Source organism: Haliaeetus albicilla, chromosome Z (assembly GCF_947461875.1).
Source record: "Haliaeetus albicilla chromosome Z, bHalAlb1.1, whole genome shotgun sequence".
NCBI lineage: Eukaryota > Metazoa > Chordata > Aves > Accipitriformes > Accipitridae > Haliaeetus > Haliaeetus albicilla.
Genome location: NC_091516.1, coordinates 55,609,511 through 55,635,404, shown reverse-complemented (window position 1 = coordinate 55,635,404; position 25,894 = coordinate 55,609,511). Strand labels below are relative to the sequence as shown.

Sequence of the window (25,894 nt, the reverse complement as noted above, 5' to 3'; positions counted from 1 at the left end):
TTGTCTATAACAGTTCATTTAGTTTTGTTCCTTATTTAAGTTTTGCAGTGGACTATGCTACAGCTTCTTCTAGTTTTTAAAATGCTACAATTGCCATTGCCGTTGATTTTAGACACACACAGATTTGATTAAAATCTAGAAGGAGCAAAGGAGCTTGAACTGTATACATGCAGAGAGTGTACTCTAAATGGAGTTGTGCTTTCACTATATTGCTATCATGTCTTGTTGGGAAGCACATGTCCATTAGAAATACGTGCTGGGAACCTCCGTGGGACCAGTAAGAAAGAAGGCTCTGCCTCCTGTCCAAAACTGGTGAGAGAAAGATCCAGAAGTGGGCGCTATCAGAACGTTGTAACACAGCAAAAGCTGTACAAGTAGGCACTGTGGAAGGAAATAAAATAAGGCCTATTTTTAAAGCGTGTGTGCATATGTATGTATACACATATATGTACACACACACATATATACACATATATAAATAAAAAGTTTTTGGCAAAGTACCACTGTTTCATTTAAAAATCAATGCAGTGAAAACATCAGCAATTTAAGCTATACAAATCAAATGTAAGAGCCATGGGCAAAAAGCAGCAAATTTTCTCAAGTAGCACCTGTATCCCAGGGATGAGCTGTTGAATTTCAGTTTTCCTAATTCAAGACAAAGATAACGTGTTTACGTGTCAAAACAGATTTTAACCAATTGACCACCTTCTCTCGTCTCCAATAGTGTGGTATTTCAAATGCACCATGATTTTCAGGACCCTTCTCTCCCACATGCTGGCAAAATCTATTAGGACACCAGTAAAAGGTCAGGAGCACCTATCTCAGCACGAGAGATGCTAGCTGTGCTACCTGTGCCTGCCATGGTTTATAGGCAAGGTAAAAAGGCAGGACATTGGAGAGAGGATGAAGGAGTGTGCTCAGCATAGCAATGAGCCTGCATCTCCTCTCTGTCTACAGATTATGGTTCCTGATCCTGTGTTCCTGATGCTGATTAACACCTGCCTTGACAGAACCAAGCCCCTTCCCCAACACTTTTGTTACTGCATTATTTAAAGCACTTGGCCATGTGACTATGAGGTTCTCACACAATGTTACTCAGAAGACTCAGTGCCGAGAATCATTTGTCTGCCCACTATAATGTAAACTATACTGCATTGTTTTGTTCAACTTAAAAGCCAAGTCAAAATGTTTTGTATTAACTGTGAAGAGTTCTCTACTCTCTTGAAGGAAGCCTTGCATACTACAGAAGAAAATACTAGGCCTTCTCAGATACTATGTTTGACAAATATGTTAAAAAAAAAGAAAGAATACATATATTCTTGATATACTGGCCTTTACAGTACCTGAAACTTCAACATCTTAATAGAGGTATTAAACAGTGAGTTTCTCCTTTTAAGATTTACAGGACCTTTGCTGTTTCAACTGCCCAGGAATCTGTTTTGTCTTCAAAACACACCAAGCATCATTTTACGATGCACAGAGGCCTTAAATGCCAACTCAAAGCCTTCCTGTCCTCCACCAGGATCCCTTCTGGCAGCTGCGATTAGAACACATTTGTACTTCTGTGTTGCCTTGCTACCACAACGCTACCCTGAGACAGGCTCATACCGTGTTCCCAGGCTGGAAAATCCCCATGGAAGGATATGCCACAATAAGGGGCCCTCCGATTAAAATACTGTGGCCTGAGAGTTTCATGTTATTTCAGATAACAGATACGGAGCAAAAGGGAGAGACAGGCCCTTCATGAGCCAAGAACATGAAACACTGTCAGCTGCATGCTGCAGGATTACATATGTCTGGAAAAACAGTAAGACAGGTTTATTTACTTGGGCTGCAGAAGATGGTCAATACCAGCAAGCTTAAAACTTACGCATGTTTTCTGTAACAAAAAGCCAAGTTTTCCTCTCTGTTACTGAGTCAGCAATCAGAAAGAAGACTGTGCATTCTTTCTGCTGCCCTGAGGACAGAAAGCAGTTTATCTGACTTTCTGGACAATTATAAGCAGCAATCTATTTCAGATTTCCTCTCTAATTTGTGGGCTTTGTCCTGAGAGGGCATACCCTGAAACACACTACTTTACCCCTCCTATGTGTAATGCTGGTACCAGGATGCCAGAAGAGCTCCAGCTGATCCTTCATGCCCAGGTTCTGAAGCAGAGACAACCCTGTGTGTAATGATAGGAGACAAGGATTTTAGCTCTGTACTATCCACACTATCTCCTTCATAGCATGAGTCCAGTTTGCATCTTGAATAAAAAGGTAAGTTCAAGTCCACACCGTGGTACCTGAAGAACATCCTGAAAATTAAATTAACAACTTAAACAATTAATAACAGGTTTCACTGAAGAGAGGAGTCAGTCATCCAAATGCATCTCTACCAGAACACTAAGAACAGAATGAATCACTGGACAGGAAGGAGAGGCTGCAGGCAGCTGCCATTTTTGCATGGCTGTTTTGTGTCTGTTTATAGCTTTAGCTGTATCACACTGTTGCTATAGATGACTGTCTTGCAGCACCCACATTCACACCCTCATCTGTTCCATGACTGGAAAGTAGAAAGCACAGGTAATGATCAGATGTTGCTGAAGCTGGCACGGTGCTTAGAGTACAGACTGATCAAGGAGACACAGCAAGAACTGCCTCAGCATGTAATTGGCTCCAACACAAAAACGGCTTTTGTATATTTCAAAGTTATACTGAAGTCACCTGTCCCTGGACCACACCTGATAACAACACCCAGCAAGGACTTGAGAAGGCTGACCAGGTAGGAGAGTTTTCATGATGGCTATTGCACTCCCAGTTATCTGAAGCCTACAGCATGTTACATGCACGCTACAGGCTTCAATACCTCCTAAGGCTCCTCAGCAAAGCTACGTTGTACTTCAGTTCAGCTCTAACATATGACTGTGCTAATTTACTTAAGTGAACACTAAGTGGTACTTCTTTTATGCTAATTAGTGATGATTCTTTCAGTCTTGAGCTTGCTGTTAAGTAACAGTCCAACTGTGACAAATTAATGAAAATGAAACAGCACAAGTAAAGACAAGATGAAAAGTCTGCTGCCAAAGATAATAGTTTCAATGATAGAAAAAAATCAGTAGAATGTAATACTGCCTTGGGTATTCTTGTTCCTTTTTTACATTAGAGTGGTAGCTGCTGAAATTCAAATGCCTTTTAAAACAGGCTTTGGCTGGATAATATAGGAGAAACCAAGCTGCAGTTGAAAACTTGCTCTACAAACTGTTTCCCCTTCATTCATATTGTCCAAATACCGTTGAAGTTAATCCTCTAAAATATTTTGACTCAACTGTTCTAGTACTTTCTCTCTTCCCAGTGCAAGGGGCTCCTTTTATAGAAATAATCGCTCCTGTGTTTTGTATTTTTGTCTTTACGGTAGTACTGTTTCAGCTGTGCTATTTGGACTGATCCAAGGAGTTCACAGCAGCTCATATCTTTGCCTTTTTTTGGTTAGGAGGCTACGGTGAGCATTAACTTAAAGGAACACACTTTCATTTATTGAACAATGCACCAAAATTTATCTATGGAATTATTTTGTTTAAGAAAAAGCTGGGAGGAGGGGAAGAGTCTTTGTCAAGGTAGACGCAGAAATCTCAGCATCTTGGAATCTCTTGTTTGGCCTCAGTTTCTACATACATGGAAAACTCGGAAATGGCTTATCAAAAAAGCAACCAAAGGTAAACATTTCAGATGAGACAAGTGGTACATAATAGTTATTTGTAGCAATGAGGCACTATCCTTGAAAGACGAAGTAGAACCCAGTACTAGCAAAATGTAATGAAAGGCACGCTCATAAGCAACCCTCTTCACTAGTTGTCTGCACCTGGTTTTACTGAACTATCTTGGTATTTACAGTAGGTGTGCTCCATCACTTCTGAGCACAGGTCTCCACTTAGCGTCCTCCTTCAGAGACTGACATGCTATCTGCTCTCATCTCTCTCAGGCTTCCAGTTTTTTTCTGTTTCTGCTTGGATTTTTTCAACATATGGACCTAAAATGAGAAGTTTTAAAAGAAAGTGAGTGAGTATTACAGTATCTGTAGTCACCTATAAGCAGATCTAAGGCAACTAACTAATAAGTAAAATGTTGGAACTGCAACAGAAAAACATTTAAATACACAACTATCTGAAGCACTTATTCTTATAAAGCCATAGATTTAACTGCTTTTTTAACATAAACATATATACACATGTATGTATATGTATACAGATGTATAAGGATATGTACACGTGTGCCTATATATTTATGTACACACATATACATACACATATATACAAATAACACTATTAGTCACTAACTCGATAGAAAGATAGAGATATTTCTCACTGGAAGGACAAGTTAGGTTTGTTCTCTCTCTCCTTCTCCCCCCCCCGCTTTCTCTCAGGAAAAGAACAAAGTTTAACGTATTCCAAAACATCTGAGGTTTGACCCTCTTTTTCACCCATTTTTCCTCTGCAAGGGCCATTGTTCTGGTAGCCCTCCCGGCAGGGCTATATATTTTCCAAGATTGCCTGTAGCAACAAATTTCTGTGAGTTAAAAAGGCATCCTTAAGATAGCCCACAATGCGTAGACTGGTGTGCACCGGCATCAACTGCTGCAAAATGTTTATTTCACAAATTTGATGTCAACAGAGAAGTTAAATTCTTAGGTAGCCGATGCTCTTTTCCTTCTACACATACATTGAGATAGTATGTGTAAGGAAAACAGACACTGATTACTCCAAAGTCTCTTTTTCTCAGACCCTCCTCCTCCATTATTCAGTTTTCTCCTTTGCTGCTCTCAGACAGACCTTCCCTCCTATAGCACTGCCAGCAGATTGCTTCCGACCTTGCACAGTGCAGTACTACAATGGCCCACATAACTGTGATCTGCTTCAGGGCATGCAACACTGCCTGGAGATCTCAATACAGGGAAAAAAAATTAAGTCACTAGGCTGAAGCTCAGGGACTGTTTTTTAAACACAAGCCTCATTTGAGCCAGTGGAGAGGCCCCTCAAACCACCCTCTGTAGAAACTGCTATGTATTTATCTAACAGTAACCACAGAGTGCTGACTAGCTCCTTTAAAATTAACCATCAGAACACAACAGACAAGTAAGATAATACAGTAATATCCACTGCAGAAACAAAGTCAGCTTGCTAAGACAAACCTACAGGCAGTACCTTTGGTCCTGCAGCAGAAATAATAATCTGGCCAGGGGCCTGAATCCAGGGCTCTCCATCAACTTGAACTGGAATGGGCTTTAGGAGTGTTACACGAAAATATGAGCCTTGAGCTATGCGGATTCCTGATCGAAAACCACCTTGGACTTGACCCTGTTAGGAAGTAAAAGCCAGGATATCAGTCACCCCAATAAATAAGAAATACAAATACTAGCTGCACTTAAACTGGGTGGATAGAATTTTATTCTCACCTGACATTTTAAGTTTCAAGTAAAAGAACTGCTTGGGCAAAATCTGCATAGGATGCCTTTATGGATGCAACATTAATTATTTAAGTTTGCGCATGAAGAAGAACTCAGATATCCCTGCAGGCTGCTGGAGGCAAAGTAACTTACACAGTGAAGTCATTTGTACACTCAGGTTGGCCAAGGAGCATGCATTCACAAAGGTCTTGTTTGCTTTTACTCTCCCCGCTCCGTAACACAGTAAACACATTTTCAAAACACCTAACCATATACACAGTCTTCAGCACATGTGAAACTCAAGAGTCTAAAAGCACTTCATCAAACAGGGAGAGTTTTGCCAAACTCAACTCCATATACACATATATATACACTCAACTACAACTAATGGCTGAGTGTTAACTGTAAAAAGTGAAGCAAAGTGAACTTTGCTGCTACACATTCTCTTGGGGAATGTGTACAAACACTAAACATGGGGGTAAAAACCTTAACACAAGATCACAAAACCAGAGCACAGGTTTGTTAACATTTATATTCCAAAGCAACGGGTATACTCCTTGTTGCTTCTAACATCACAAAAATTTGAAGGATCTCTAACAAACCAATTCTTCTAATGGAATGTTTTGTCTTCTTTAAAAGATCTAAATTACAAAATGGTGAAGTTGGCCAACACCAAAGATCCAGCTTCACAAACAATTTTAAGTACCCACCTTTCCATTGTTGTATGGATTAGTTGGCTCTAGTTACCTGACCACATACACTTTTTCAGCAGCAGATTTCTTAAGACAGTGAAAGAGATATGAAGAAAAGACAAAAATAACCCACCATCCCACAGGACTGTGTTGCTAATGGCAGGCCATTGTAAAAATACGTTAATACATGGAAGAATTAAAATTGCACAAATTGAGTCAAAATATTCTTTGCAGAACTGGCATACCGTCTCCTTCAGGTAGCATTCAGATCAAGAGCAGCTAGCATCAGATTCTCAGAGACGGGTGTTGGAAAGCCCGTGGCAGACAATTATAAAACCACCTGTCTCAAAGGAATCTCTGCCCTGATTGTGATGAGGGATGAAAAGATTTTTTGCAAATACACCAAGTGAAGAGTGAGTGTTTTTGTAATATTAAAATACCTATTATGAGAAAGCTAGTGCATTCTGTTGTGGAAGGTGACAAAGCTGAGCATGTGGAAGACACCCAAAAGAGACATAAACTGCACGTGGCAATAATGGGATAAGATTGTGAGGCTATAATAGCACAGGAACATATATAAGTTACAGAGGCTGTTAATATGTTTTGGAGGGCTTTAAGAACTTTGTTTAGCTGCTTAAAGGTACTTGCTCATGACAAAGCCGAACTCATAGCTTTCTTAATGCTTTTGCTTAATGTTGACCTATTTATTCTCTGACTGGAGGAATAAGATTTGGAAAGCCCCAGAATCAGTTTGAGCCAGGAAAAGCAGAGATAGTAACAACTAGCCTAAAAAAACAGAAAGAGAAAGAACCTGCCTAGAGAAGAGAAGAAGGACCCAATGAGAGAGAAGATGACCCCAGGCCTGAATATTACTCTTGGACCAGACTATGGTGTGAGAGGCAGAAACTTCGACTGTAAGGGTATAACTGCCCAGAGATTTTAGTGTTTGGGGTCTCACTCTGGGGGCACACAGCTCGAGTGGTCTAAATTTGTGCACCATGGATAGAACAAATTACGCTTTTTCTTTTGAAGGCCTTGATTAGAGATTCTGCTTCGGGGAACCTAGGGTTGAGCCTAAGGGAAGAAGAAGTGCCTGAGGGTGAGAGTGTGTGTGTGAGGAGTCAAAAGGGGCACCCATGGGCTCACTGGAGTTGCCCGCTGCGAAGGGACTCCAGTCCTAGCTGTTAAAATCTAGGCTGGTGTGTGTGCGACTCCTCGATTGATGTGTGAATGCCCGGGCAGCAACTTCTTCCCTAACAATTCCACAATACATGTGTGTATATATATATATATTTTTTTTTTTTGCATGTCATATATATGTATGCATGTATGTTTCGGGCCTTGGTTCAAAGCCTACTTAAGTCGGGAAGTATTTCCCCATGCAATTTTAACAAATTTCTTCACACTCCTATTACTTCTTATCCAACCACAGGTTTCTTCAGTTTCCATTCCATCTGTAGTAGTCTGGCACCTAAATATGGATCTTCAGGGCAGCCCAGTAAGCAGACAATGAGAGGGCACTGCAGTCCATGAGCAGGCATACCAGCCACAGCTGAACTCCCGACATCTGGAAGCTTTGTTCACAGACAGCCAACACTTCCCATGAATTCTGTTTATGGTCTATAACCATTTCTGCATGACGCAACAAGCACCTGAATAAACGATGGTATAATCTTAACATAGATGCATACTTTTTAAGGACTACGCACTTGGAAAGCACTGTTTGTTACAAAAATAAGCAGTCTGAGAAAATATGTTTCCTCTGTTCTTACTGGGATGCCAACTTACCATGTGAACAACACCAGTCACACCAACAACTTCCAGCAGGCCGTCATCGATGCGTGGTTTCTCAAAGCGGTTATCACTCTCAGACCCCCAGAGATCGGCTCCAGACCCCCAGCTGTGTAGAGAGCACACCACAGTGACCATCGGTGGACCTGCCGTCTGCCACAGAGCACCCGGCCCAGCACCCTGCTAGGGGTGGCTGGTTCACCAGACTTCAAAAGCTAGACACTCTTCTCCCCAGCAGCTGGAGGAGACAAACAGCTTTCCTGCACTGTAAAAGCAGGAAGTGTTTGCCTAAAATTTGGCAGACTTCTAAAAAGATCTTTCAGGAGTCAAAGAAGGGGCGAAGTAAGTAGCTTCCATTTGAAAGAAAAGAGTAGGCAAGAAGAAAGTAACTCCAAAGAGTTTTAGTTCACTGCAAAACGCGATTTACAGCTACATTAACCCTTAACTTCCAAGACTTAAGAACTTAACATAGATCTTACTGATCTTGACAATATTCATGGAAGCTACTGAAGAGAAACTAAAGCTAAAACAAATATCAAGTTTTTATTCTTGTACCTGGCCAAACTCATTTGTAGTTAAGCAGGTATTCCTGCACTTTGATCCTCTGAAATGCTTCTGACAATTTAACACTGTGTTGTTTTTTGTGCAGTATTGACCCTCCTTCCTCAAATCACTCACTTTATTGCATTGACTGCTCAGTACTAATCACAATCTTTTCTTCTCCACAGTTCTCATGTGCAACATATACTTGTGTGTATGTGCCTGTGCACATATGTATGTGTACATGTAAATATATACATTTCAATAAAAAGTTGAAACATTTTCAGACTAAAATGGAAAAAGATACTGGTAGCCTAAGATAAGAGTGTACTTGAAAAAAAAAATAATTGTATGGCAGCACTAATTACCTGCTGATTTTGTGCAAACAAAACCCCTGCCTCTACCAACAGCACATCTAAGGAAACCAGATTTCCTGCAGATTTGTCTTCCTTTCTTCCACAGCAGTAACCCTAGCTCCCTGCAGGTGTCAGGGCAGTCCCCACAACCCTGCAAAAGGTACCTGAACTGTGGGTTTTCCACAGCTACCCAGGTAGCATCGTCAACTCCACATATACCAACCAGCTGGCTGTGGGACCTGGACAGTGTTTGACAGTTGAATCCTGGCTGGCCTTCACTGCAGGAATTGCTTAGGCACCTGGTCTCTAGCATGCCAGAGAGTATAAGCTGATCATCTTTGATCTTCCTACAAGTCATGGTGAAATCTGGTGAGTCGTTCAAACAGTTTTGGGGAGGGGGAAAATAGTAGTGGACAGAAGCCACATGCCTACAACCATGCCTATAAAAGTAATGTTTTACTAGAAAACTGCTCCAAAAGATGTCGGAACACCTTTGGTGAGGAAATCTTACCAAATTACTGTTAGGACACAGAAGAAATAGCAAATGTACAGGGGTTTGCACTGGGAAAACAAGATAGTGCCACCTTTAAGAGAAGTGAGATTGTGAGTTTCAAAGGATCAGAAAAACGATGTCAAAATGGTATTAAAAGCTAGTTTCTTAGGCACAGTGGCAAGCCAGCAAGTCAGGCAATAACCAAAAACATTTGATGCTTAAATACCAAGCAGCATTTCCACACACACACATACACACAGGATCCCTCCTCTCCTTTTTACCTGGGTATATTAATAAAAATGAGTCCTTCTATACTTGGTAACTCCACCTCGTGCTGGTCCACTTGAAGCTTTATGTCTTTGTGAAGATTTCTGGTATGACTTATCTTCTGCAGCCCAACTTTCACATACACTCCTTTGTTGTGAAACCTAGCAGCAGACAAGCATCCTGTAACTAAAATATAAGGCCCAGCATAGCACTGTTCCTTGTACGTATATCAGTATTGTCCTCTAACAGGTATATTTAAAAGAGTTTTTCAATTAAACCCCTCTCCAAATTCTTCTAGCTTTACTGCAGAAACAAAGCATAAGCCATGAACTTTATATACCTTTTACTTAGGGGATGATTTGTGCTGTTGAGGCATGCGGAGATTTGTGAAATTTTGTTACAGAAAAATCTTCCCTTCTTAAAGTGTTGGCTGAATGTAATGTTACCACACCAATTCCTATCCAAGGGTTTTGAAGGTGACTGAAAGATTTTATGATTAAAATGGCCAGCCAAGCTTAGAAGGGTGATCTTTGCACATCCACCACTTAGAGAGAATCACCACCCTTCTTTGCACAACTACATGTGGGACATGATTCGGGGAGAAAGTGCCAGTGGAAGTTGTCAGCCTACTGCTACCAGTAGCTAATAACATACTAGCTTGCCCACTTGGGTAGAAAGAATAAGCATCTCCTAAAGCAAACCCTTGATTTGCAGGCAGTAGTTTCACCACAGTTAATTAGCATGGCAGGAAGGAGGAAGTTGTCCTTGGAGCAGTCTCCAACACCTTATTTTTGCTGAAGGAAATCAAGTTTTGTATTAGGTGGGACACACTGCAGTCACTGCTGTAAATGACACTGATGGGGATGAGAGAGGAGGGCAGGGCGTTACATGCAGTTCATCCATCCCCATGGAGCCAGTGAGTCCTTGCATCAGCTTGGCTGCAACACTTGCATCATTATATCATCCCAGAACTATTTGGAAGGCTCTCTAGAGTACAGATATGGAAGTAACATCCTACTGCTCAAATGAGTTTGGGAATTTGACCTACACAGCTCAGGAATCACCCTTTGGTTTGTTTTTCTACAAAAGATGCACTGTAAGTATAGCCAACATTCATGTACTACCTGATGCCCCACTGGCTACACCCATAAGGCTGCATACACCCTTCCAGAGGGACTTTCAGAAGGTTTGACTGATTCTTCAGTTTAGCTAATTGAGTATCTCAGAATAGATAAAGTTAAAAGGTGATCCTATATGGGACCACTTTAATGGATTATGAAAGTAAACAACTGCTTTTTAAAGTACTGCAATCCTGTATTTATCCCTGGTAGAGCAAACTGAAAAATACCCTTTACTTTTAAAAAGTCCCATGAACAAGTCTCCATAGACTCAGGGAGACACCATAGCATCACCTTAGACTGTTAGTTTAAATCACCTCTGTGGTTGTTGCTTAAGCAGCAAGCACCTCTGGTGGCCAGAGGAAGCAAGACCATCAGCAACTGCTTTCCAAGCTTTCATGAAAAGAAAATAAAGAAGCCAGTCCTCAAGACTTGGGAAGAAATGAAGCGAGCTGATGCAGAAAGCCAGACTTTTCAAAGCTCTTGCCAACTGCTGCACACTCAGAAGGGTAGGTTTGGGGAACTCTTTTTTAAAGATGATGGATAAGAAATCTGTGTGCCAGGCCTTTTTAAATGAACTGCAATTTCCCTTGAGCACTACTAAACTGCTAGGTAACATCTCTCAGAAGCAAACCTCTCAGAACTGCAGGACACAGCACAGAAAGCTATCAAGCAAAACAAAATGACTGCTTTTTATCTAGTCCTGCAATTCAACAAGCCCACCACTGGGTGGGAAACCACCACTGCAAAAGCGAAGAGCTCTGACCAATAATTAGAATCTGTTAGGCTGCTTTTATTAGGGTAATCTTACTGACTGGGAAAGAATTTTACCAGGTTCACATACAGAGGACCCAAGATGGAAAAAAATGAGTTAGACAGTAGCCATTGTAGCATTTTAAAACCCACAACCAAAAAATAAAACAACCAGTACTTTCAAACCTCCCTCCAGCCCAGCCAGAGAAAGAACAGTTCTGTATCTTTGTAAAACAATTCTAAACTTGCATTAAATCATGCAGAATATTCTCTCTGCCTAACCTTACATTCATGAGACTGCCTGCCACAGCAGTCTCCTGCCAATTTTGGGTGCCACAAACAAGATGTGGTCTCTTCTGTAACAGACAACCCTAAAGATGGCTCCAGGATCCCATGGGAATGGGGGAATGAAGGCAGATGCCCTGATCCTTAAATTTTACAGTGTGAAAAAACCTCACATAGCTTGGCACTCAACAACATAAAAACCATCACTGCAGGAACATAAACTATTTCTATCTGCCCTGCAATGGAAGTTCAGCACTGAATTCTCTCCAGGGGGGAAAGCCAAAGGTAGGGAGTCCTGAGCGTGTAAAGAGACTATACAGCTTGAGGACAGAGAGCACACAGCTTTCAGGACATTTACCAGCTTAAGATCTTGATTCAGAAGAGCACTCAAGCCCATTTTTCTCGCAAGGACTACCTGCAGTTTCTGTTGTCACAACCTGAAACTTCCTGTTCTGCACTCAGGAGCAGCCCATTCACATGCCAGCAGCTGTTGCATCTGGCATTAAGTAGCCATCCTTCTCAGTTAATTTACTGAAAATAATAATAAAAACATGCTAATCTCTTGGCAAGAGCATGCGTTTGCATGTCCTGGGAAAGAGTAAAGCCAGCAATTTTAACAATCATCATCACAGGCAGCGAAAGGCAACAATCATGTGTCAGCACTGTTAGCTGCACAAGCTGTTTGTCTCCTGCAAAACTGTAGCTCAGTATCAACTCATTATTTCATGTTTCTTTCTCAGATCTTGAATCACAGAAATATACAGCCCTTCAGATTTACAAAAAAAAAAAATCACCTCTTTCCTGCACACCCTCCAAGACACCCTGCTTGCATGGTGTCTGAATACGCATGTAAAAGGTCTGCAAGAATGGTACCAAGTCATCACCCACTGCACTGCACATGCTGCACACTATGAACTGACTGAGATAAAGATTCAAGGGATGAAAAGCACACAGGGCAATAAAAGTCAAAGTACAACCCGTAAATACAGTAGCATTAAGAAAAGGACATATCTTTTAAAGTGCTGCAGCTTTGCAAAAGCAGGGTAGTGTATTTTAAAGGAAGAATGAATGTAACTCTTACATTATATTAATTGCACAAGTAAATCTAGAACAGTTTTATACACTAGAACAAGCACTGCTATATGCAAAATTATTGCCTGATTTTATGACCTATGATGTTTTTAATTCAGTGGATTGAAAATGCAAACCAATGCTTAATAGTAATTTATGTACCACAAACAATATCCTGTATTATTCCATTTTTAAGACAAAACATGAGCAAAGCCTGCAATGATAGATATAACACTGCAAGATAGGTGGGATTGCACATCATTACACTCATAACCCATCAGAGAATATTTTTAATAGTTAGGATTTGAATACTGCATAGTTGTAACTGGCTGTAACTGTCTCTGGCAACCAAGAGACAATTTAGAGAACATTTACTCACAAGCATAGGGGAAAGCAGACAAAACCAGTTTCTACAATGAATTACTGATTAATTACACAAATGTGGTTTCTTTTTCTCATCAGTGATAACGGGAAGAAGAAAAAGTACTATTATTGATTGATCTGCGTGCCAGAAAGGCGGAAGGTCTCTCTCCATACCTTTTTAATCATTCAGTCTCACTTGAGACACAGAGATCTTTTTTTATCCTCATTACCAGCATGCAGGTGCTACCACAGAACTAAGCAAGGCTGGGAAAGGTACAAAGAAGTTCTGAACAGTGTGTTTATTACTCACATAGCAGCACTGCCCTCCCTCCTGCTAAAGGCTTTGAGTAAGAGATTTTTCCACTACCTCAAAATTGCAGTTATTGGCAAAAAAGTACACTGAATAATAACGACAGGGCTTCCAAAAACTGCTTTGGTGTTCTCTCTTGGTAAAGGCAGAACCCCCCCCAAACCCCAAAACAACAAACTCAAACCAACCAAACAACACTCCCCGCCCCTCCCCAAACCAAATTCTGTGTCTACAAGTTCCTGACTAACTTAACGCCTCCCTGTGCCAGCTCTGCCTCAAGCAATACTGTTTGTGGATACCTGTAGCATTTTACAATTATCAGCCATAGTGTAAATTGGAAGTTACGCAATACCAGAGTTTGCCCTTCACCCTTGGTTTCCCCAGGATTACCTGCTATTAAATTTCCCTGGTTCTTCTTCTCTAGCATGATGAAAGTCCAAGCTCAACTCTGCGTCAATGCCAAGACCACAGTAATTGTTCATCTGTACAATCTGACAAAAAAAAAAAAGTATTATTTCCTCCTTAGGTTTATAAATGAAGAGGTTCCAAAGTTTTTCAACAAAAACAAGCTTTTCAGATGATCCAAGTCATTTGATCTTGACAGATCCTGGAAAACATTTTCCAGAAACACTGCACTAAAACTAAAGCTGTACGGACAATTGTTGACATGTGTAGTCATTATTTCCGAAGTACCAGAAACTTAAAAATTTAATCTTAATTGCAAGTAACAAGCATAATAAGGCAGAAATAAAAACAAATGCAGAAATAAAACCAAACCAACTTCTCAAAGCAATTCTATGCAATAACTACACAAGTTGCTGAACACTCATGCCACTATTATTTTTGGCATCAGCCATGGATTTATCATGACATCATTGGGAAGATGTTCTTCCTTACTTTGGAAGGTGACCAGGTTATGCCAGATAAGTGAAGAACTTGACTTCACCCGCTCAGCTGCATTTTAAATAGCTCCCTATACACCAGTCTCAAGTTTCTACAGATTTCAACCATTTCTGGTTCTGCAATTAATTTTTCCTTTGCATGCCAGTGCATCCCATAACTTTTCTAACCTAGCCCTTGACTCTCCTGCCCTTCAACTTTAAAAAGGAGATTAGGTACCCAGGGTAGATTAACCCGTCTCCACCAAGTGAAAAATACCTGGAACCTGAGCAACTTAAATCCTCCAAGTGACACATAATGCCTAGCATTTTCCAGTGACTGGACTACCATCTTAGACAATTGCTACCATTATTACAATTTCCTACTTCCTTTTTGCCACCCCATTGTCCAATTTGTTTGTTTTGTCTGAAGATAACCAGAACCAGGATTCACACAAAGCTCTGAAGTCACCATCTACAACCAGCATTTTTATTTCCCTAAACAGAAACAAGTAATACAAACCAAAGGACAGGGACTTTCATTCAAAAAAAATACAACAGATGCCACAAATACAGACACGCAATGCCAGTAAGATGACAGAAGTATTTACTTCCTGTATATGCTAGCAACTCAGCCATTTTTTAAACTGTTAGAGGAAAGATAAGAGTACTTTTGGGGGGGCATGGGGTTGTTTGGTTTTGGTCGACACTCCAGTTTCACTAGTGTTCTGGAAAGTGTTTGGCATTCCTTCAAAAAGCTCTTCTTATTTGAGAAATAAATTTCTTTCCAACTGAAGCAAATAGGTATGCCATTGTTACTTGAATCTTTTCATTAATCCTCTACCAGATACTTTTTGCCAAACAGCTATGAAGTGTGTTCTGCAGCCAACCAGTCCTACCAAAACTGAAGCACTAGGTTCAGGCATATGCTGGGTTCCCTAAGGAATAGCTCAGTAAGGTCCAAGCTCAAAGATAGGTGAGCAATAAAAGATTAAACTACGTTAGTAACTATCTTCTTTGTGATTTTGGCTAGAACAACAGTTCCTAAGAATCAAACCCAAACAGTGCTCAGCTCACCTTTGGAGGCTCAGGTTCTGCAATACCATTCTCTGCACCTTCAGCTGGCTCTTCTGCATCCAGAAGGATAGTCCAGCGATCCATAAGAACGTCATCCGCCTCATCCACAGAAACCAAAATCGAGTACGGGTCCTCCCCACTGTAGCCAGCTCCCCATCGCAAGACCCTCCCTAAGTCATTACCTGGGCAACAATGAAGAACAACTGCATTTCGTAAGCTAGCTAAAAGCATCAAAAAGTGCATCAACCCTGTTTTACAAATCAAATCGCATTAAGGTACTCCAAACAAGTCACAGAAGTAGTGAGATTGGACTGAAAAGTTAACAAGCAGAGAAAATATCTAAGCATCACATGTGCTTAGTATCACATACAGGTACACTGTCTCATCTGAAAAGTTTTCACAAAAAGTGATGGCAAAGCCTGTTATGGAGGTGAGAAGTCAGGGAGCAGCTGAGTTCGCTGGTTTTCAGCAATGGCTGATGCACCTGTGGTTGTCAGGGGGAGAATGTTTTGCCCTGTCCAACTCCTGCCCACTCGGACACACCCATACCAACACTCCTGCCACTTGTTTTTCCTTCAGAAAGCATGACTGTCACTTCCTTGAAAAGCTGATGTTGCATTTGCTATCCAACACTGGCCAGAACTGAGTCATGGCATTTCTACTGCAAAACTGAGTTGTTTGTCAGGCGGATAAATAAAGATAAACGTTCTGGAGGACTTCTGCCTTCAGAAGAAGAATGGCGCTTGCTATGATTCTCACCTGTTCCTAAAGGTAAGATGGCAACTGAGGGCTCTGAGCACACCAGCTTGTGCCTGATCTCCTCCAGCGCACCAAGGACCCAGCCGACGGTGCCGTCCCCTCCGCACACCAGCACTCGGAAGGAGGGGATTTTAGAGAACGTGTGAAACCTCCATTGAGAAACAAAGCAAAGGGGAAAAGAACTGTTACAATATAGTACAGGAAAAGCGAAGCCTCTTAATGTACTATTTAAGATAACACATTATTATTGGATTCTGCTGCCCGAACCCAGACCCCTCCCCCTGCCCCAAATCAGTTTCAGGATCAACTTCAACAAAGTAAATGGAAAAATAGGAACTTCTAGATAAAGCTGTTTAAAAAGAGTGAAAACCACATCATTCTAAGATTCTTCACAGCTAAATTGTTAATCACTTCCTTTTGCACCAAAGACACAGAGATCTAACTATTCATCATTTCAGTGTGAACATTTATAACCCTCTAAATCCTAGTGGAGATGTTGATTACTGGTGGGGTTTTCTTTTTACTTAGTCATAGGACTTCTAGCACATCTTCTTCTATATTCCTTGTCGCTCTTACCTTTTGTGGCTTTTCATCCTACATACTGAAATACCCTGCAAAGGAATTTTTATTTCCCATTGCACAAGAAGCAAGGAACAAGTGGAAGCATTTTGCCATAAAACTACAGAAGGATTCCATGGGCAAAACAAAATGAATGCATTACTGAAGTTGGAGCTTGAGCTGCATTAGAAAGACAACAGAATTATACAGTTCTGACAAAAACCTTAGTTTGTGCAGCTTGCTTTTCTTGCCTCCCGCATAAGCTGCATTTCTGCCATGAAAGCTTTTGTTTTGAAGAGCTTGTCATGACAGTTCCTTGTAAAAAAGTGCTGAAGGAATGAGGCTGCTCTGAGTAGGCTACAACCATAACTTTCAGTTTTATGAAGCTGGTGACAAAGTGGTGTTGATTAAATCAAGTAATCGGTTCCTGCCTCCCTACAAGCACATTATGTTCTGTTCCTTGCATTTAGAAATGTTGCAGCTGTGATCAGGCAGGCCCTGTTAATTCTGCAATTGTGGCTAAATTTCAGGAGTCAAGATAGGAAATTTTATTATACTTTCCTGTTAGTTCCTGTGAAACATCAGAGGAAATAAAGCCAAATACAAGCCCTTGTCAGGCAATGTGACATTTCTCTTTCCATCCCCATTTAATTATAAAATCTTTTTATTTTAATAATTATTAAATCTGTGTTATTGTAAAGTGCATGTGACTTTCCCAGGACTGGACCCTATTAGACTTGACACAAGCATCATGCATCAGGAACTACTCTATTCTCTTTTCGTTAGGGAACCTCAATGTTTAAATCTGTTTTCACAGTGAGAACCAGTCAGAACAAGTGATCCACTGCTCTGGTCTTCAGGCACAGAACAGAAGCAATTTAGATCTTCATAACAATTGAATCTGATCCATCCTTTCAAAAAAACCCAAAACAACATAAATTAAAAAAAAATGAAAAATATGATGACTTACCCAGGCAGTGGGCCACCATTGGTAAGTTCAAAGACCTGATGTGGGTTTAGCAGCTTTCTAAAACTGTACAGCAGATCCCGACCCTTTAGACCACCACTTTTTGGATTCACAAATACAAGAAGTGGGCAGCAGTTTTGTGGTATCTTGGAAGCCTGAAAGATGACAAGAAAAAGGATTAGCCAAAATCATGACTAGGCAGCAAAATTACTACTGAGTCTCAGAAGTATTTCCTGATGTTTCCTTGATGTTTAGTTAAAAAAAAAAATCCAGATTCAATAAATAAAAGATTCAATGTCCAGACAATGGACTGGTTAGCTGCTGATCTTGGTTTTCTGGGAACTAAAGTTTCCTTAACACACTCCCAGCTACACAGTTGAGCCTCACATTAAAAACAAAGGCACTGTAAGTAGTCCTTCCTAAAGATTTTCAGTAAACAGTCTATGCCAAAGAATAGTGTGAGGGATAAGGTACCTTCCAGAGTCATGTACAACTCGAACACATTTGTTGTGAAGAGAGAACTTCTTCGAAAACCAACTGAAACATTTGTCTTAAGTTTTGTGGTCATCTTAGAATACATGCTAATTTATAAGGACAAAACATTTCAACATGAGAATGTTCGGGGCACACACTGGCATGCCCCTCCCCATGAAGAGGTTGAAAGCTTATTTAAAAAAATATGTATTTAAAATTTTTAATCAGGAGGATTTGGTGCCAGTGTCTTATGATCCTCACACCTCTACTGAAGCTGCTGCTCAAAGGGCTGTCAAAGCACAGCCCATCCAGAAACCACTCCAAAGGAAGCCACTGCCCATGGCAGAAGGAGGATATCCTGGGATACTCTACAGACTGCACAGGAACGATACCTGCAGCCTCACCAGAGGTCAGAACTTCCAGCCACCAGAAGCACTCCCTTGGGACTGGTTTTCAGCCAGCCAGCCCATAAATCATTCCAGAAAATGATTTGTAAATGGTTCTAGAAAGATCAGAAAACACCAGCACACCTTTCATTCGTCCTGCCACAGGGCTGCGGGGCAGGTACACATCAGAAAAGTCCATTGGGCATTTCAATGAGTGCGCTTCAAAACACAAATGTTTGTCACAGTCCCTAAGTTATGGTAATTTGTATTTACAAATTGGACAGCATTCAGGGAACAGCAATTTGTCACGCAGCTGACAGGATGGATTCAGGGAACAGAATAACAGTGCTAAATATAAGTCAATTTAGACAAGAATGATTCAGGGGGTGGCAAGGCAGCAGCATGACCGCAGCGTGCAAACGTGGAGAGATACCAAGAGCTACAGAGGAGAGGAGACAGCACCCAGAAAGTGTGTCGGCTGCTGTCTATGAGTGACCACCAGAGAGCATGAACCAAGGCGAAGAATGGAGAGATCAGGACAAATTAATGAGTAACTTTGTGGGGAAGCAAACTGCAGTCTGATGTTGAGACACCCCAGACCATCATCTATCTGTGAGCTGATCTGGGTGCTTAAAAACAAATGATCGTTTGGGGCTTCCCAGTATCTGAGAGATTTCCTCAGATTTTGCTTTCCTAAAAGGGCTGGGTGGTAATCCTCTGCAAGCCACATCCTGCCAGATGCGTCAAGATACAAGCAAACACATAAAAATCCTTCTCCTCTGTGACACTACCTGCATGAGAAATGCCCTCTGCCATGGAGCGTGACTTGCAAAAGCACAAACAGAAAACACACCAGGAAGAGGAACACTAAGCAGGCACACACTTCTCTTGCCCCTTCCTTCCTCATCCTTTAGATTCTACCAGAGACATTCAGTTTGAAAATATGTACGTCTTCTAAAAAAAAAATAAATTAGCCAAACAAGGGCTATTTTCACTGACAAAGAGCCAGAAGAGCCTCAAAATTTTGTTTTGCTGGAAAGGTTTCACTGCTGGCAAAACAACTAGGTTGGCGAGACAGAGACTGTAAAGCCGTCCACACGGCTTTCTACAGAGGAACCACCTTCACACTATACTGTGAACGACTGCTAGGTCAAAACACCTCTTGCCTCCATATTCAGGCTTTATTGGAAAAGGGGAAGCAACTATTCAAAGTGTGTCCAACACACAATAAGGGTAATATGTTTATTTCTGTGAAGCACATGGAAAGGATATTTCTAGCTAGCAAAGGAAGACTAAGGAAAACAGTGCATGCCACTGTCACAAAACGGAAGGACTTCTTGAGTTGTAAGGTCAACAGCTCAAGGATCCACACATCCCAGCAACAGAAGTGGATTTCCTCCCCTCAATCCATCACAGGCATTAGTAAAAATAGTAAGCAGAGCTCTGTCTTTCCCAGAAGTAAAGCCCTTCTCATTACTCCATCCATTCCTGCACCATCATCTGCCATATCCCATTATGAATGGTCCTTTGAAAGTCCCACAAGCAACAGAAGGCAGAGCAGCTCTAAAAGGAAACGCCACGTCCCATGCGCTAACAGGGCAAACTGTTCCCTTCCTGCACTCCTTGTTCCAGCTTCTACTCTGCCCTACCTTCCCACCTGACCACTTCCCATTTCTTCCTCTTCAGAGCTTTTTTACTATTTAAATTTCACTTCCAGTCATTTCAACTTTCTGAACAATCTGAAACCTCAGCCTTGGTCCAACACGCAGAAATTTGTGGGGTTTAAAAAAATGGGGAGCAAGGGTATAACAGAAAGAAAAAATGTTCAGTTCTGCAGCTCAAAGTAAACAAAAAGTTTTTCAAAAAAGAATGAGAGAAAAGAAACTAGCCCAAAATTCAAGTCAAACAAATACCTTACTTGAATATGGACAAGAACATTTGATTACCTTCTCTTCTTCAGGAAATCAGTTTCTAAAAATACTGGGTTTGGACATTTAGAAGTGACATATTCAACACATGTTTTACATTACTTGCTTTTACAGGCAAGTTCTAACGCACTGGGTTTAAAACCAAGTAACTAAAATAATTCACAAGGAACTTCAGGGAATTGCAATGATTTCTGAGACGTGGTAAGCTCCAAGGCATTCAAAAGCGCAGCTGTGTTTTGGAAAGTTGTCTGAGATCTTACTCAAGCAAATATATATTGTTGCAAATATGTATTTAGTTTCTACAAAACTGCCATCTAAACTTCCTAATTCTCAAGTGTCAATATTGTACAAAAACAAAAAAGCGAAACATTTACCCTGAATGCTACTAAGACTCACAAGCAGCTGTGGAGAACGCGTGGAGCTAACAAAATATCTGTATGTGGTATAAACTGAGCAGTCCTACCACTCAAAACCATCTGTGTTGCAAGTATCTTCTAATGTAAATCCCTAACTATACCTATTTAGGACTAAACTCACCTCTGTAGAATAAACAGAAGTATTCTAGAAAGTGCTTAGCCTTAGAGTTAACTTGCTTCCCATCATCACCCTTCATTAAACTTAAAGGAGTAAGAAACATTGCTGAATCCCTAGATAAAGGCCAGCTTCCAAGAAAACAATTATTCTTCAGTAGGAGTTAAAACCTCCTGTTTTCTGGAGGTTTTTTCTGACAGTTTCTACAGCAGAGCATGCCTGCTGTGCTGCTTTCTGAAAAGTACATGCTCCGTTACAGACGGCCACAAGGGTAGCACTCTTATGCTGCAGAATTTTTTTTAATCCCTTAATAAAGCCCCAGTGGGGACATACGAGGAGTTTGTTACTGGGCAGAAGGGGATGTGTGACTCACAGCCTGAGGACTCCCTTCCCCCTTTAGCCCTGGCTTCAGTGCTCTGCTTGAAGAATGAAATCTGCAGAGGGGTTTTGTGTTGGCTGGTGTTCAGGAAGGAATTTATTGCTCGTTTCTTAGAGACAGATAAAGGAAGCCGTGTGATTTAGACACTCTGACAGTCACTGTGAATTGCTTAATTTGTCCGGATTAGCACACTGCGTCTTCAGGCAGGGGCAAGACATTTGTTATCCACCCTAACACCCTTTCTGTTTGAGTGTACTGTGTAATCACACCTCACAACAAGGCAGAACAAGGTGTTCTGTGCCACAGGCCTGCCAGCACAACAACCATGGTGCATCTTCCAGGGTGGTGGGCTGTCTCCAGGAACTGCAGATTATCTCTAAATGACAAGTAAAATTCAACATTTCAAGTGGGCTGTCTGCAGCATCTCCCATGTGCAAGGACTCATGATGCCCAAGCACAGACTTCCTCCACCCTGGCCAGAAAAGAGTCATTGCATCCGATGAGGAATGATGTGCAAGGTGTCTCAATGCAACTGGAGCAGCAGCTGGGTCAATGCAGTAGGAGCTCAAGCCTTTTCTGTACTTCTGGGGGAACTGCGGCGGTGGAAGAAGGGTGGAAAGTAACCTTTCATGGTGTTATGGCTAAGAAGGTCATTAAACTATTATGCTTTTTACATTGGACACATTTTTGTGAGGAATTAGTGAAATGAATGAAATGGAAAGTTTCACCCATCCGGGACACTCCCACATCTTTTTCTACTACTCTTAAGGAACCACTGGTAAGTGGTATTAGTGATAAAGCTACAAAAACTTGTCACCTTCATGCTGATACTTGCCTCATACAACTCTCTGCTGATTTCCTTGTTTGCCAGTACTGCAAAAAGAGTTCTGGTAAATTAGCTTTCAATTCAAAGATTCAGCCCTGCGATATCTTCCACCTTGACATGCTACCAAAAAGTGATACCAAACTGCTCTTGCAGGTCTTTACAAAGCTGTTTAGCTGCTGTGTAAGAGACTGTATTTTTTTCAACACTCCAGTGAAGACAGTATTTTCATTTATTTGAATATTATGAAATGAAAAAGCATTTGATTAAATTCTTAAAGGCCTGAGATCATGAAACAGCAGAACAGATCAACACATCCGATCACACTAATTGCTTGACTTTCTAATAAGCAGTTAGTGCAAACTGATTCTGTATTCAAACTTTTCAGTAGTGATCATAAGAAGATGAATTCTTTCTGGCAGACCTTACCATGCCAGACTAAAACCGGGTATATCAGACACAGAGTAAGCAAATCTCACCTCAGAAAAATGAAGGACTAGCAACCCACTAACCACCAAATTACTTCTGTTCTTTTATCAACTTTTAAGAAGGGTTGTTTTGTTTGTTTTATTTAAGTTGCAATTTGGAAAAATCATTCATTAACCAAACCACTGTGGCCTTTGTTTCATCACCCATTCTTCTTCTGAGACTACACAGTAGCCCTTCATTCCCAATTTCTTTCTATTTCACCCACAAGAGGAATGTCAAACACAGTATAAATTTACTACTGTGCTCAGTTCCTGTATAAGTTATTTCCTGGTGCTGTACTTAAATGGTCACATTTATAAAGTATAAACAAAGGATAATAGTATCATAGGATAAAAGGATAATCTAGGTTGGAAAGTACCTCAGGAGGTCATCTAGTCAAACTGCTACCCAAAGTAGGGTCAACAATCAGTCATTAGTTTACTCTGCCTAATTACTGAATGGCATAAGCTCGGTGGCCAAAGCACATATGAACACTCAAAATATGATTTAGATTAACACTTGGCTCATTTCAGTGAGATGACAAAATATAAATAATACATCCTGAAATGGAAACAAAATGTATATGCACGTGTACAGCCCCTCTCTCCTTCTTACATATTAGAAATTCATCCCTAGCAGTCCCCTGATCTGGCGTTTCTAAAAAATATCTTGCATCAGATAACAGATAGCATTATCCTTATTTTCCTGGCATCAAGAAGTTCACTTCAAACATATCTAGTGCCAGAAAACCAGACACATGTAATTAACAGAGGGGAGCATGTTCAGTTTCACATGCCATGGACCAAATCTAGGCTCATAATGCATTTGTAATGCATTTGCCTAAAAACCACCGAAAACAAGCATCAAAAAGCAGTCCCATCTTCACACTGCCTTCTGTTTCTTATAACAGAAACTCTGACACCTAGTTTGGACAAGGGGGAACTGTGGTTTCTAAGGATTTTACAAAACACAATGCCTATGCATGCATAGGAACAAGGCACTCACTATATTTGGAGGGGGAATAGTTTTTAATCTTGCCAGTTTCATACAAGCATTGCCACTAGTATCTGCTCGCATAAAAAAATAATTTTGCCTTCAGAAAACTTTGACAAGCATAGGACTTTTAAAATGGTAAAAGCAGGCATGTAAGTATGCAACTATGGCTATTGAACTTGAGATCCTCCCTTCTAAAGTTGTTTCATAGTTCCCACTAATTATGTATTTTTTTAAGTTTTCAACCTTCTGTGAAGTTCTAAAAAGTCAAACCAAGACCCTCACTTCAGTTGCCATAATGCAACTCTGGAAAAACAGTAACAGGAAGTAACTACAGCTACGCTCTCTTTTGGAAAGAACCTACAGCATCCTGGTTAAAAATCAATTTGCTCAGTGAAACATTTTCCTCTTTTCACCCTGAAACTGCTATGTTAACATGAAACCTATTATTAAACTAACTGATTCATAGGAAAGTGGTTTGTAACCATAAAAATTAATAAATGAGAATTCAAGCCTGTATTTGTAAAAGGACCCTGGCACTAAGTCTTTCAGCAGACTGTTTTCCTCTGAAATCCACAATGCAGCATTTAAACAACATCAAACTCCCTCTGCTACAGAATGGGGGAAATGAAGATACTGAAAATGTGAAAATTAGCAGCAGTACTTTACCTCATGGTTAGCGAGGAAACACAATTAGTCCCCAAACCAAAGGTGTTGTAAGCATTTTAAGACACACCAGCTAAAACTAAAACCCTACCTAACTTTCTGATCATTGAAAGAAATAAAGAGGAAAAAAAAATTTGGTTTTCTCCCCTTTATAATTGTATAGTTATGCAGTTGTGTAGTTATTCCTGACAACTCAACAGTAACAGGACAAGTGACTTAACTCACAGAAGTATATCATAGACAAAAAGTACAGGCTCTTTTTTTTCATCACGCTACTTACAGAAACTCACTGTATGGCTCCTTTGAATAAAATGTATTTTCATTTACTTCCAGCAGAAAAAGTCTTAGAGGTAATTTTTTTCTTTTAAAGACATATTTTAAATTCAATCCCATCTCTTACCGTAACTTCAGGAATCACCACAGCATTCAGAGGCTTGTCATTGACAGTTGTATCTTTAACTAGCATATATATTCTTTCAGCTTCAGAAAAGCAGGAAATTTCGAGTACAACAGCACCTGTAAAGAGGTATCAGAAGTATTTTTTTATATTTTCTATTATTAGGAAATCAGTATCATCATATCACAATGAAAGTTTACTCAGTTTACTCAGGACATTACTCAGTAAAAGTTACTCTGTAACACCTGCGGTTGTTGGTTATCAGTGAATTAGGCTGGGTTTTTTTTAAGCCTTCCTTCATACCCCAAAATGCACCACAGATTTTTGTTAAGGCAAAGCAGTTTTAGGACAAGAAGAACTGCAGCCCAGAACTGATGCATATTTAAAGACTTCTTTTGGGCTTGAGAAGTATGGCCTATTTCCATACTCTTCTTCACAACTAACAGGCTGTTACCATCATGTAAAAATGACAAAGGTATCAGGTTTCATTTTGTATCTCATTATTAAAAATCCAGTAGTTCCATTCACTGACAATATCTCAGTAAGAATTATTACAAGCAAAGATTTGGTTTGAGAATCAATTTAAGATCTTTATGTCGGCTTAGGTCCTGTATGGGGAAGTTGGGTAAGAAGGGAAGACAAAAAGGAAAAACAAAATAAAAGAAAATACTGACGAGTTAGTTTAAAGTAAGATGCTTAGTGAGGAGGAAAACGGGGCAGGACAAGATCAAAGTGCGTAACAGACAGCATATGAGATGTAAGCTGGTAACACAACCAAAAAACCCGAGAGTCAGGAAGTTATCAGAAACATAAAAATACTCAGAAAGTAAAAAACCACAAAGAACAGTAAAAATCACATACAAGCAGAAATATCTAAAAAACATACGCACGTAAACCTGGTTAAAGTAAGCTGTGACATGAGAGGAGTATCACAAACCCAACTATTCTCCATTGACAAATATAAAAAGAAGGCACATCTGAAAGCTTTATGGTTTTCCTTACAAAAAGTCAGTATTAACTAGCCACGTGAGACAGCAAACACACAAAGGAAGCACCCATCAGTCTTCAAAACCATGCTATAGAAAGATTCATATAGCGTTCACATGAAAGTTAAGCCTGCCAAAGGACGTGAAACATCTTGGATATGCAC

General features: G+C 40.4%; 1 protein-coding gene across 1 annotated transcript in view; it reads right to left on the bottom strand.

Moving 5' to 3' along the window:
- Window positions 1-25,894, bottom strand: part of DGKQ (diacylglycerol kinase theta) — a 96,820-nt gene continuing 70,926 nt past the window's right edge. Inside the window, exons 15-23 of the mRNA XM_069777270.1 lie at window positions 24,748-24,863; window positions 17,703-17,854; window positions 16,175-16,323; window positions 15,416-15,597; window positions 13,851-13,951; window positions 9,575-9,721; window positions 7,902-8,013; window positions 5,180-5,332; window positions 1-4,008 (exon numbers count right to left, since the gene is read on the bottom strand). Coding sequence (XP_069633371.1) covers window positions 3,910-4,008; window positions 5,180-5,332; window positions 7,902-8,013; window positions 9,575-9,721; window positions 13,851-13,951; window positions 15,416-15,597; window positions 16,175-16,323; window positions 17,703-17,854; window positions 24,748-24,863 — 1,211 coding nt within the window. The 3' untranslated portion in view covers window positions 1-3,909. The remainder of the gene's footprint in view (window positions 4,009-5,179; window positions 5,333-7,901; window positions 8,014-9,574; window positions 9,722-13,850; window positions 13,952-15,415; window positions 15,598-16,174; window positions 16,324-17,702; window positions 17,855-24,747; window positions 24,864-25,894) is intronic.